The sequence below is a fragment of the Mus musculus genome, chromosome 4 (genome assembly GCF_000001635.26).
Source record: "Mus musculus strain C57BL/6J chromosome 4, GRCm38.p6 C57BL/6J".
Lineage (NCBI taxonomy): Eukaryota > Metazoa > Chordata > Mammalia > Rodentia > Muridae > Mus > Mus musculus.
Genome location: NC_000070.6, coordinates 146,708,413 through 146,722,086, shown reverse-complemented (window position 1 = coordinate 146,722,086; position 13,674 = coordinate 146,708,413). Strand labels below are relative to the sequence as shown.

The 13,674-nt window shown below is 35.7% G+C and overlaps 1 protein-coding gene and 1 pseudogene across 1 annotated transcript in view; both read right to left on the bottom strand.

Annotated features, from left to right (window-relative positions):
- The window catches only part of Zfp993 (zinc finger protein 993), a 478,623-nt gene that overhangs the window by 269,385 nt on the left and 195,564 nt on the right, over positions 1-13,674 (bottom strand). Inside the window, exons 2-5 of the mRNA XM_030253976.1 lie at positions 9,164-9,245; positions 6,027-6,153; positions 2,484-4,493; positions 1,805-2,148 (exon numbers count right to left, since the gene is read on the bottom strand). Coding sequence (XP_030109836.1) covers positions 1,805-2,148; positions 2,484-4,493; positions 6,027-6,153; positions 9,164-9,238 — 2,556 coding nt within the window. The 5' untranslated portion in view covers positions 9,239-9,245. The remainder of the gene's footprint in view (positions 1-1,804; positions 2,149-2,483; positions 4,494-6,026; positions 6,154-9,163; positions 9,246-13,674) is intronic.
- LOC115486238 overlaps positions 10,025-13,674 on the bottom strand; it is a 101,206-nt pseudogene continuing 97,556 nt past the window's right edge.

The window sequence follows — 13,674 nt, the reverse complement described above, 5'->3', positions numbered from 1 at the left end:
TTTCATTTATTTTTGGTAGTATTTTATCTCATATTCCCTTGAGTCAAAAGAGAGAGAGAGAGAGAGAGAGAGAGAGAGAGAGAGAGAGAGAGAGAGAGAGAGAGAGAGACCAGACTTACTGTTGAGGTTCTAAATGCCTTTACATGTTTTCTGTTTCCTGTTTTGTTGTTGTTTGGTTTTGTTTTTTGTTGTTGTCTTTGTTTGATTGTGTGTTTGTTTTAATAAACTAGTACTAATCGAGCAGTAAGCCTGGAATATTGCATAGAATCATCCCTGTTTTAGTTAACACAAATCATCATCTCTAATACACTGTTGCTAAATTTTCTAATGCTAAACACTTATATACAATTCATATTATTCGTATGTGGGTCAAGGTTGTTATTGACCAGTTGAAAATCACAAATATTAAGTTTAAGTTACAGGTTTACAGAAAATATTCATGACTTCAGCAAATACTTTATGAGAAATAGTTCCAGCGATGATGCAACATTTATTCATCTAATTATAAGTGCAAACTGAAAACAGCCAAGTCAACCTTGTTAAAATATTCAGCTTTATTTACAGGGCAATGAGGAAGGAGATGTTGACAGAGCATAAGGGACTCATAGTCAGTCACTATCCTGAAACGTGAAACCAATAAATCATTTGTCACATTGACGTGATAAGAATAATGAATACTGGATACTCAAAGCACACTTCACATCTGTAGGCATATTATAGGATTAAGAACATGCAGTCTTGGTGGCTCAGTTTGTCAAATACACTATCAAGTACAATCTGTGTCAATTTCTTCATTTGAATTAAATATACAAAATGCTGCCAGTTTTATTAGACATTTTGAAGGCGATAGTACACTCTTTATTTAGTTTCCTTTTGGAATGGATCATTTCTATCTCCATGAATTGTTGCACAACATCATATTCTTCTGGCTTTCACACCTGACTTCATCATATAATATTTGAGGGTGAACAAGTAAAAGTTTAATGAAAATGTTTCTTCACTATCATATATTCAGAGTTACTGCCAGCATAATAGTTGACATTATCTAAGATTTGAACATTGCATGAAGGTTTTCAAAAGTTTTCAGATTCATAATAATTCTCTAGTTTAGAGCACTGACTGTTGAAAAGAATATTACCCGTGTAAAACATATGCCACATTTCCTCAGGAGAACTATTTTTCCCATAAAAAAATTTTTTACATATTTTTTCTGCACTGAAATGAAGTCAAAGATATTTCAGCATATATTATATTTGTTAAGATTCTTGCCTGTATAAATTATCTATTACATTCTAAGAGATAGGCCAAAATAAAGGATTCAAACCGTCAATGTATTTGAAATGTTTCCCTTTTGGAAGAATTCTCCAGTGAATTTTAAGATGATATTTCTTGTTAAAGGACTATCTCATTCATTTCATTTATAATGTTGCTCTACTGTTTGAAATATCTGTTGATTTGTCAGACTGATGTTGTGGGTACTGCATTTATCACATACAAAATACTTGTAAGGGTTTTTTTAAATGTATAAATTATCTGATTAATTCTCAGTCTGCCTTTATTAGTAAAGCAATTATCACATTCACTGCATTTTTGTAAGTTTTCTCTACTGTATGAATTCTCTGATGCATTCTCAGACTAAGTTTGTGGGAAAATCATTTGTCACATTGACTGCATTTGTAAGGCTTCTTTAATGTATGATTTCTGTGATTAAAAACAAGATAGGATTTCTGGGCAAAACATTTGTCACATTCAATACATTTGTAAGAATTCTCCCCTGTATGAGTTCTCTGATGCCTTCTCAGATTGACTTTCTCAGTAAAGCTTTGTCACATTCACTACATTTGTAAGGTTTCTCTCCTGTATGAATTCTCTGATGAATTATCAGACTGCATTTTTGAATAAAACATTTGTCACATTCACTACATTTGTAAGGTTTCTCTCCTGTATGAAATCTCTGATGAATCCTCAAACTGGATTTTTTAGTAAAGCATTTGTCACATTCACTACATTTGTAAGGTTTCTCTCCTGTATGAATTCTCTGATGAATTCTCAGACAGCCATTTTCAGTAAAGGATTTGTCACATTCACTACATTTGTAAGGTTTCTCTTCTGTATGAATTATCTGATGAATACTAAGATGTGATTTTCAGGTAAAGCATTTGTCACATTCATTACATTTGTAAGGTTTCTCTCCTGTATGAATTCTCTGATGAATTCTCAGACAGCCATTTTCAGTAAAGGATTTGTCACATTCATTACATTTGTAAGGTTTCTCTCCTGTATGAATTATCTGATGAATACTAAGATGTGATTTTCAGGTAAAGCATTTGTCACATTCATTACATTTGTAAGGTGTCTCTCCTGTATGAATTCTCTGATGCCTTCTCAGACTGTGTTTGTCACTAAAGCATTTGTCGCATTCATTGCATTTGTAAGGTTCTCTCCTGAATGAATTTTCTGATGAATACTAAGATGGCATTGTTGGGTAAAGCATTTGTCACATTCACTGCATTTGTACAGTTTCTCTCCTGTATGAATTCTCTGATGAATACTAAGATGTGATTTTCGGGTAAAGCATTTGTCACATTCACTGCATTTATAAGGTTTCTCTCCTGTATGAATTCTCTGATGCCTTCTCAGACTGTTTTTCTCAGTAAAACATTTGTCACATTCACTACATTTGTAAGGTTTCTCTCCTGCATGAATTCTATGATGAACTCTCAGAGAGCCTTTGTGAGTAAAGCATTTGTCACATTCACTACATTTGTAAGGTTTCTCTCCTGCATGAATTCTATGATGAACTCTCAGATAGCCTTTGTCAGTAAAGCATTTGTCGCATTCACTACATTTGTAAGGTTTCTCTCCTGCATGAATTCTATGATGAACTCTAAGACTGCCTTTGTCAGTAAAGCATTTGTCACACTCACTGCATTGGTACGGTTTCTCTCCTGTATGAATTCTCTGATGAACTCTCAGACTGCTTTTGTCAGTAAAGCATTTGTCGCATTCACTACATTTGTAAGGTTTCTCTCCTGAATGAATTCTACGATGAATACTAAGATGGGATGGTTGGGTAAAGCATTTGTCACACTCACTGCATTTGTACGGTTTCTCTCCTATATGAATTCTCTGATGAACTCTGAGACTGCCTTTGTCAGTAAAGCATTTGTCGCATTCACTACATTTGTAAGGTTTCTCTCCTGAATGAATTCTACGATGAATACTAAGAGGGGATGGTTGGGTAAAGCATTTGTCGCATTCACTACATTTGTAAGGTTTCTCTCCTGAATGAATTCTACGATGAATACTAAGATGGGATGGTTGGGTAAAGCATTTGTCACACTCACTGCATTTGTAAGGTTTCTCTCCTGTATGAATTCTCTGATGAACTCTCAGACTGCCTTTGTCAGTAAAGCATTTGTCACACTCATTACATTTGTAAGGTTTCTCTCCTGTATGAATTCTCTGATGCTTTCTCAGAGTGAATTTGTCAGTAAAGCATTTGTCGCATTCACTACATTTGTAAGGTTTCTCTCCTGTATGAATTCTCTGATGCTTTCTCAGAGTGCATTTGTCAGGAAAGCATTTGTCGCATTCACTACATTTGTAAGGTTTCTTTCCTGAATGAATTCTACGATGAATACTAAGATGGGATGGTTGGGTAAAGCATTTGTCACACTCACTGCATTTGTAAGGTTTCTCTCCTGTATGAATTCTCTGATGAACTCTCAGACTGCCTTTGTCAGTAAAGCATTTGTCACATTCATTACATTTGTAAGGTTTCTCTCCTGTATGAATTCTCTGATGCTTTCTCAGAGTGCATTTGTCAGTAAAGCATTTGTCGCATTCACTACATTTGTAAGGTTTCTCTCCTGTATGAATTCTCTGATGCTTTCTCAGAGTGCATTTGTCAGGAAAGCATTTGTCGCATTCACTACATTTGTAAGGTTTCTCTCCTGAATGAATTGTATGATGAATACTAAGATGGGAAGGTTGGGTAAAGCATTTGTCACTTTCACTATATATGTAAGATTTCTTTCCTGGATAAATTCTCTGCTGACTTTGAAGATTGTCACTCTGAGTAAAGCATTTGTCAAATTCACCACAAGTGTAAGTGCTCATTTCACTATTGTTTTGTCTAGAAACCAAAACCTCATCAAGATTTTTATTTCTGTTGTGTTCTTTCTTCTCTATGTGGGTTCCTTGATTGAGACTAATGATAGAAGACCCCTTTAAACAGTTTACACAGTCTTTATATGTGCAAACTTCTTTAGTGGTCCCAGTTTTATGTCTTTTTAGGTTTGAGGATTGGAGAGTGGCATCTCTGTGGTTAGTGTTATAAGGTGTACTTTCGGAGGATTCATGGATCACATTTCTAAGCTCATTACATTTAGAAGACTTCTTTCGGTTATGCCCATGCTCATTGACAATGTGCTGTGTGTCTTGTTCCAAGACCTTCTCCTTCTCATAGTTTCCACATATGCAGTGATTTTCTGAAAAAAGGGGGAATTAGGGATAACAGGGATTACTTATATGAGGAGTAAGTATGATCCAATAATCACTGTTCTATGTATTCATATTCTCAAGAGAGGTTTTCCTTTTTTTAATCATTGCATGGATCCTCAGAAGTACCTCAAATCTGATCTATATCAAATGGCAAAAGTGATAATAGCCTTCTAAGATTGTACCACCAACCCATATAAAAAAGGTTAACCCGGAATTGCTCCTATCTAAAGGAAATAAAGAGTGTCCCTTTATCTACAGGGACAAAGAGTGGAGCAGAAACTGAAGGAAAGTCCATCCAGAGACTGCCAAACCTGGGCATCCATTCCATCTGCACACACCAAACACTGATATTATTGCTGATGCCATAAAGTGCTTGTTTTCAGGAACCTGATATAGTTTCTCCTGAGAGTTTCTGCAGAGCCTGACCAATACAGATGCAGATGCTTGCAGGCAACGATCTGACTATGCACAGAGACCCCAAAGTAAAGTTATGGGAAGGACTGAAGGAGCTAAAGGTGTTTACAACCTCATAAAAAGAAAAACATCAACAAACCAGATACCCCAGAGCTCCCAAGGACTAAACCACCAACCAGAGTACACACATGGAGGGACCAATGACTCCAGCTGTTTAGGTAAAAGAGCACTGTCTTAACTTTCATCAATTGGAAGAGAGGCACTTAGACCTATGAAGCCTCAATGCCCCAGCAGAGAAGAAACCTAGAGCAGTGAAGCAGATGTGGGTGGGTGGGGAAGTACCCTCATAGAAGCATGGGGTAGGGGGGATAGAATAAGGGGTTTGTGGAGGGGGAACTGGAAAGTGCTATATCATTTGAAATATAATAATTAAAATAACCAATTTAGAAAAGAAAAAAAAGAATATTCTACTTTGCAGAATCTAGAACTTCTAAGTGATTGATCTGTAGTGAAATGTCAGAAAGTAGATCTCTGAACAATATAGCTCTAATTTTAAAATTACAATTGGATTTAGAGTGACATTGTATAGCTTTGGTCAGGTATAAATTTATGATGTAACTGAAACTGTCATGAGAAATCATTAAATAGTTTTGTTTCAACATCCAAAATATAGGATAAAGATCAGGTTGCCCCAGAAAAAAACAGAGACCAAATGTCAAACACTTAATAAAAAACCCTCCAAACCAACGGCACTGTGTCCACTTGAATCTTGTCCACTTTCTAAAATCATAAATAAGAGACTTTTAAGGCAATGGTAAGAAGAAATACTCCAATTATTATATGTACAGAAATACAATTCCTTATTCTGAATGTTTAAATTTTTTTGAAATTAAAAGTCTTGACTGAAGCTAGATAAGTGGGGAAGAGAGATCTCAGAGAATATAGCACTGGTTACCTTTCCAAAGTAATCAGAGAAATGTAAAGGAAAAGTTATGAATTTAAGCATTATTTCCCTCATTTGAGGTCTCTAAGTATTTCAGAGAGTTTATACAAATTAGGAAAATTTTAAAAAAGTATCCGTAATTCAACAAAAAGTACATTCTTACCCACAAACAACAGATTGTTGTAATTCTCCAACATCACATCCATGTACAATGTCCTCTGAGCAAAATTGAGACATTCCCATTCCTCCAATGAGAAGTCCAAAAACACGTCCTTGAAGGTTAATAGACACTGTAATGAAAAACTACCTAGGTGTTACTAGACAAAAATGATTTATTATGTTAAAGAGAACTAATTAAGATACACCTCGTGATATAAATGAGGCAAGAATATTGAATGATATTTTCTTAAAGTTTATGGAGTTGTGTTTCAAGACATGAATTGCTGCTCTTCCATAGACAACCTATACAATGATTTACTATAATGCTTACATTCAGAAAGGCTCTTGTCTTAACCAATTTTCTTTGATTTACTGAGACCTTAAGCAGCAAATGAAAGATTTGCCACCATTGGGCTAGAGTGATGGCTCAACAGTTAAGAGCTCTTCAGAAGGTCCTGAGTGTAAATACCAGCAACCACATGGTGGCTCACAACCATCTGTAATGATATCTGACAACCTCTTCTGGTGTCTGAAGACAGCTACAGTGTACTTATGTATAAGAATAAAGAAATTCTTGGGCCAGAGGGAGCAGAGCTGGAGCAAGCAGAGGTCCTGATTTTAATTCCCAGCAACCACATGATGGTTAACAACCACCTGTACAGCTACAGTGTACTCAAATACATAAAATAAATAAGTAAATCTTTAAAAAAAAAAAAAAAGATTTGCCACCATCACCATTTACAAAAGTTTTGTGTGCAGTTTGGATTGTATAATCTTTTCAAGGCCTCTATTATGAAATTTGTTTCCCAGCACCAACATGGCACTACACAATGGATTGTTAAATCCAGTTCTTTAAAATCCAATGATCTCTACTTAACACTACAGGCAGGAGAAATACATACCACAAATGCATACATTCAGGCACATGTAACCAACATATACTGAAGAAAAATAAAGTTTAACTTTATTAACAGATACACTCTAAAATACTCAGACTTGTTTAGATTTCTATTTCTCTGAGAATGCATGATATAACCATCTCAAAAACAGTAAACACATATAAGATGTACATTTGATGTCAAGATGCAATAATGAATATTTATGAAATATGGACTGATATAAAAAAGAATCATAAATCATCAATTATAATGAGAAAAAATATGCTTTAAAATTTTACAGTGTCCATCTTTCTCAAATATGGACACGAGCTGAGTCCTGTGTGCAGCTGTGTCTTCCATGACGGTATTATAATATATTTATTTGACAATCTGATGCCTATGCAAAATGCTACATCCTCTCTAGAGCAAACAGGTAGAATATGAAATGCAGAATTAATGGATGGATTGAATGTCAGAGTTTTGGTGTTAAAAAACATAAAACTGCAACATCAGAGCATTGAACGTTCTGTATAACACAGAACCAATGCTTTGGGAAGATATTTTAGGAAAACATTTCCAAAACCATAAAGTAAGAAAACCAGTATTTGTGAGCATTAAAATTCCTGAACATTTTATGTAAGTTGGCATGAGCAATACACAACATAACAATTTCATAACTGCCATATGGCCTTTCACTGAAGAATGATTAGTTATGGGTGTGTAAGCAAATGTCATAGGTGGCAATGCATTCCAATGAACTACAATCATTTTCTTTGCTCAAACTGTGTTTTCAAATTGATGAAGAATTATTCTAACTCTCCATGAATATTTAATAATTTATTCCTCATGGTATCATCTTAATTGAAATTTTTAATCTTCTAATCTTAACTTTCTTTTCATCAGAATTTAACCATTTGTGTATCAGAGTTGTAGCTTGCATAGAAAAGCATGATTTCTATTTCTTCCTTTGTTTATCAAAAACTAAAATACACAGGTTATATACTGTCTATTTTACAAATGAGCCTAAAATTGTAAACCTGGGGCATGAAAAAAAAATTACTAACATGTAAAGGTGCTTGCTGTTTCTGCATAGAAACCGAATTTAATTCTCTCAAAGTATATTGCAGCTCACTATTATGCCTGACTTCAGTCTCCAAGGTTTGGCGCTGAACTCAATGTTTTAGGGGCATAATGTGTAATTCTATACACATAAAAACATTCAGATGAGCACATATACACCTAAAGAAAATAGTATTGCAATAAAAAAATAGAAACATTGCCACAACCCTTCAGCTTCCCCTATGTAATGCATTGCTTGGCTGAAGAGGAATAACATAGGCTATATCAAACTGTCTTCCTTCTAAAAAAAAGGAGACAGAAAATAGGAAGGATATTCATTTATGCTTGAAAATTGATGGATTATGCACAGTACCAAGGCTATCCTCTTTAGATAAATGTTACAAATATATTTCATGTGATAAAATACAAAGGTGAAAACCACAGGGCCTACACTACTTCTAAAGACTGAAACAAAAATGAAAGGAAAATAAGCATGTCTACATTGAGTATGTATCTCGGGAATAGTATCTCTCAAGTCATATTTCAGGTGTCAACACTTCAATGAGTACTGTGTGACTTAAAATGTTAAAAAGAATTGTCAGAATACTGAAATCTGCATCAGCTAATAATCACATCAAAGACAAAATGAGAGATAATTCCCTTCCATCATCTGTGCTTCTAGGGAGCTGATACACTTATTATTAGGATTCAAGACAGTGGGCCTCATATAATTTTACTCTATTACAAATTCTACTCTGATATGTGTTGCTTACTGATATGAGTTTCTATATATTTCCATATCCACATTCATAGCCTTGTGTCTGGAAACCTGAATATCCCTGAAGTGCAATTTATGTGTGACAAGAAACCTTACTTCCTCCATACTAATATAAAAGGATATATATAACCGTATCAAACATAGGAAATAGTCATCAATATATTTTTGAGGCATCACTTCCAATAGATGCTCTTTGACACCTACAGTTCTATGGGAATTACATGTCTTCATAGTATACATACCAGTGAAAATATAAAGCTATTGTATACATGAGAAACCAAATTGTTATATTTTCATCATCACAAAGGAAAATGAAGAGCACAGAAAATAATCCTCCTAGGTAATATTACACATACATATGATAGAACTTTTGAATGTTTTGAATATAAAACGGATTTTAAAAAGAAATGAAGACAGGATACTGACCTGTGCAGTGTTTTCCAGAGAAGCACTCATTCTTTTAGTTGTTCTTCTCCCAGATTCTTGGTGAGGAGCAAACATTCAAGTTCTTCTTAAATTTCACATCAAGGATTGAACAATGAAATAAATGAAATGCCATTAGAGACAATGCTAAACCACATTAAAAAACAAATAAAGCAAAGTAATACCAGGGCTCTTGCCAATGTTTCTACCGACATGATACATTTTGACTGATAAAGAGTATGAGTACAATCTGAGGATGATTTCTAATTTCAGGAGTCATCAGGCACAAACACAGAGCACATGGATACCTGCTGTAAAGTACTGATACTCAGGGTTATTACTGGAAACTAATATTTCTGGACTAGAGTCAAAGACAAAGGGCTAGTGGATGCCAATTAATGAGAATTGATGAGGAAAATAATGATTTCTTAGAAACAAGCAAACTTTCTAGGTCATAACACTAGGCTATGTAATAAGAAAAAGCCTACTCGGGTCCCAAGTGTTTCTTCAAAGACTGCGTAAGAACTAAATAGATGTACCACTGAATTCACAAGTTGCTTTAGAAAACACCAAAATAATATTGCATAAAGTATATTGCAGAAAACAGAAAAAGGGGTATGTTGTAGACTCCTCACAAAAAATGACTTTATTTGTATTCCCAAAAAAATGACCATAAAATATGTACAATGAAAAAAGTAACAAAGTGCACCAAAGTACATTAAACAAAGACTTTTTCTGTGGATGCAGAAAGGAAACTCTACTTAATTTCATGCCAGAGATGCAAGACTATTTCAACAGGCATAAACAAAACAAGTCACAACACAATGTATGTACAGTGAGAGAGGGCTCATAACCATGATATAGTTACAAAAAGCCTAGGGAAAAATATCACAGGGGATCACTGTGAAAGCTCTGGGTATTTTGAGAACAAAAGGAATATTCCTCAGTCTAAGGAAGATAATAGCCAACATCCTACACCTCTCACTACAAAAGATAAAGACAGCTGTCATCATTCTACTCCTTTTTTCTAAAGAGAGACAAGGATGTGCAAAGCCACCACAATACCTTTTCACAGTACAGTAGTGCTTACAAAGAGCAAATAAGACCTGGAATATTTTCAATGTGTCAAATAAGGATACAGAGAAGGTACATTTTCTCAAATTACAAGGAATATAATTCTTCAACTCAAGAACTACAAATATTTAAAGAGAACACTCCAATCTGATAATACACTTAATAAGCTACTGAAAATACAAGAAAATATCACTTGGTTTTATACATTCCTAAAGAATAATCTGAGATATCAGAAGACCCCTTAGTGTCTAAAAAGGTCTTGGATATGCTGCTGTAACATAAAAACTAATAAAAGACCTCTCTTGTCTGCTAGACGTAAGGAGTCGATCGCTCTCCCTACATGCTTATCCTGTGTTCTGAAATACCAAACTGTCTGTCTGACAGTGTATGTCTACCAGTGCACCCATGGTTTTACATGCTTCCTCCATGAAGTCACCAGAAAAAATACAGCTTCTACTTTAAAACTTGAAACTGACATTTCCTCCAATACACACCTTTTTCTGAATAGGCATAACTCTGCACTTTTTAGCCTTCCAGTTAATTTACTATCACTTGCTTTTTGTTTTTGTTGTTGTTGTTGTTGTTGTTTTGGAGACAAGGTTTCTCTGTATAGCCCTGGCTATCCTGGAATTCACTCTGTAGACCTGGCTGGCCTTGAACTCAGAAATCCGCCTGCCTCTGCCTCCCAAGTGCTGGGATTAAAGGCATGCACCACCACCGCCTGCCTTACTATCACTTGCTATATCAAATATTTTTAAAGTAGACAAAGGTCAAATAGCTATATGTAGTAGTCAGACAAGGCCATAACCTTCTCATCTGTGGGGAATTGCAGGCTGGTCTCCAGTCGAGCTGAGGTCTAAACCCAGGTGGTCATAATTCACCTACATGACACGGTAGGCGTTCCCTCATGCTCCTGGAACTCAGGCCCCTGCATAAGGCACAACCTCCCACAGCCCCCACAAGAGAAGCATGGTCAGTAGTCAAGTAAGCAATGGCCCAAGCTTCTGACCTTCAGGCTAAACTCCTCCCCAGTTACCTAGCAACAGTGAAGACCATAAAAAGGTGTGCTCAGTCCCCACCTTGCTCTCTCTCACTCCTTTGTCCTCTAACCTCTCACTTCTCTCTTCTTTTCCCTTTCTCTTTGTCTTCTCTCTCCTTTATCTTTGTTCTCTCCTCTCCTCTACTATCCTTCTCCTCCCTCCCCTCCCCTCCCCTCCCCTCCTCTCTCTCTCTCTCTCTCTCTCTCTCTCTCTCTCTCTCTCTCTCTCTCCCTCTCTCTCTCTCTCTCTCCCTCTCCCTTCTCTCTTTCCCCCTGCATTTCTCTAATAAAGCTCTTAAACCATAGAGTCTCTGCTCCTTAAAGTTCCGCTGGGCACTGTGGACAGTGTTGAGAAATTCTTCCCTTTTCCCTCTCTCCCACAACCCTGCTGGCTTTAGCAAAGTAGCTGGGGGGGGGCGTCCCCAGGTAGGCCTTCCCCTTGACCACCCCCTGAAGAGTGGGATAGAGGAATACCCACCCAGGGATGAGGGAATAGGGTAGATAGCAGTCCTCCTACACCTGACTGACCAGAGAATAGGGAAATTCTGGTGGGGTGTGGGCATCTTTTTCCTTCCATTCTTCCGCAGGGCCCCCCCCTTTTTATTTTGTTCCCAACACTCATCTAGTGTTCCTGAGGAATGTCTCTATAAATTTGGTTCTGCAACTCCCAGATGTACCCAGATAGTGTCACATCTAAGTGCTGAAACAATGTGCATCTTATTCCAGTTGTCTTGTCCTATTCCTTATCACCAAAATGGGCTACATTGTGATGCCATACAGTACTAATAAATGCTTATTCATTGATTAAAATCAGTAGAGTAGGGAATGACATTTTTCAAGCCCTGAATGAAAATGCCTGCAAACTCTAGTGTTACTTTCTGAAAAAGTGGCTACTCATATTGACTGTGTTTAAGGAACACGTGAATGTAGTAAATTAAGACAAGTTTTTAAGTCAAGAACCAACTTAGATAATAAGTATATGAAAATATGCACAAAAGAAGTAGATATAAATTTTCTATGAGCGCACAGGAAATAAGAAAATTCTTATGTGGAATAAATGAATGTAATAGAACTCAAGTACAACACAGGAAAGCTATATATATAAAGAATAGAGAGAACAATGTGAAATATAATATAAAACCCACAATGCAAGAAACATCTTATAGATTACAAATCCCAAGGAATAAAATCTCAGAAATATCATTACTTCATTCAGCATCCTCTAAAAACTTCACTATAAAATCCCTACTACAAATCAGATTCAATGAAACATATATGTATGTAATGAACTGCACTATTTGTGAATCCTGGTTTTCAGTTCAGGAAGAAGAAAATGTCCAAAAACAAACAGATAGCATAACAAGACAAAGGTTCACAGTCTTCTCAACTGAACTTAATATATTTCTAATCTACCTACAGGGGATGGAGTGAGGATTAATGTTTAGGAGCACTGTGTTTTCTTCCAGGTGACTGGAGTCCCATAACAACACACAAATGGCAGCTCTCATGCCACAGTATTCAATGCCTTCTTCCATACTCTGCATACCCTGCACATGTGTGATTCACAGACAGGAATGCAGACTAACACTCATATTCATAAAAGAACAAGAAAACAACAACAAAAAAAACATGAAAGAAAACAACTAGCTAGAAACATTTGAAAAACACAAAGAAAACAGATACAATAGAAAAGGAAGATATTTCATTTAACCTTTTCAATGATGGTATGATTGCATTAATAAACAAGCAGAATCTTTGTTCTTGTCAAATTCTTTGACATTGAAGAATTTATGATTTAAAATCCTGAATCACTGTAAATACACACACACACACACACATATGATTGACAATCTTCAGAAAGGACCTGAATTTCTAACATAGTACTGTTCTCAGTAGATAAAAAGAAAAGATTGAGAATACTAGAAACACTTTCCTAAGAGTGATACAATTAAGACTGATATTTAGGTAGCATTTTAGGTTGGATATCATGAGACCCACTTCTAATCAGAGATCACTCAAATCTCAGAGGCATAGAGAATCTTTAAGTTAATGGTGATAATATTTTACCCTGCTCAGTTTCTGAATTAATCATGGAACAACAATGAAAGGAGTCTAACAACTTCTAAAAGGATACACATTAAGAAAAACACCATAGCTTCCTTGAAATGTTCCTTTTTTTAAACCTCTGTAATTATTAGTTTATTAGTATCATCCAGGACTCATGTTCAGTATTCCTCCTCAAATTACATTAACAAATGTAAATGTAAACAACCCAAGTCAGAATTATATAAAAGCACTCCATCACAAAAGCACATAAAATTACAAGAATGCTATTTTAAAACACTGACACTTTAAGAGAATGATAATCTCAAAAAACAACCCACAAACTGCCAAAATGTTG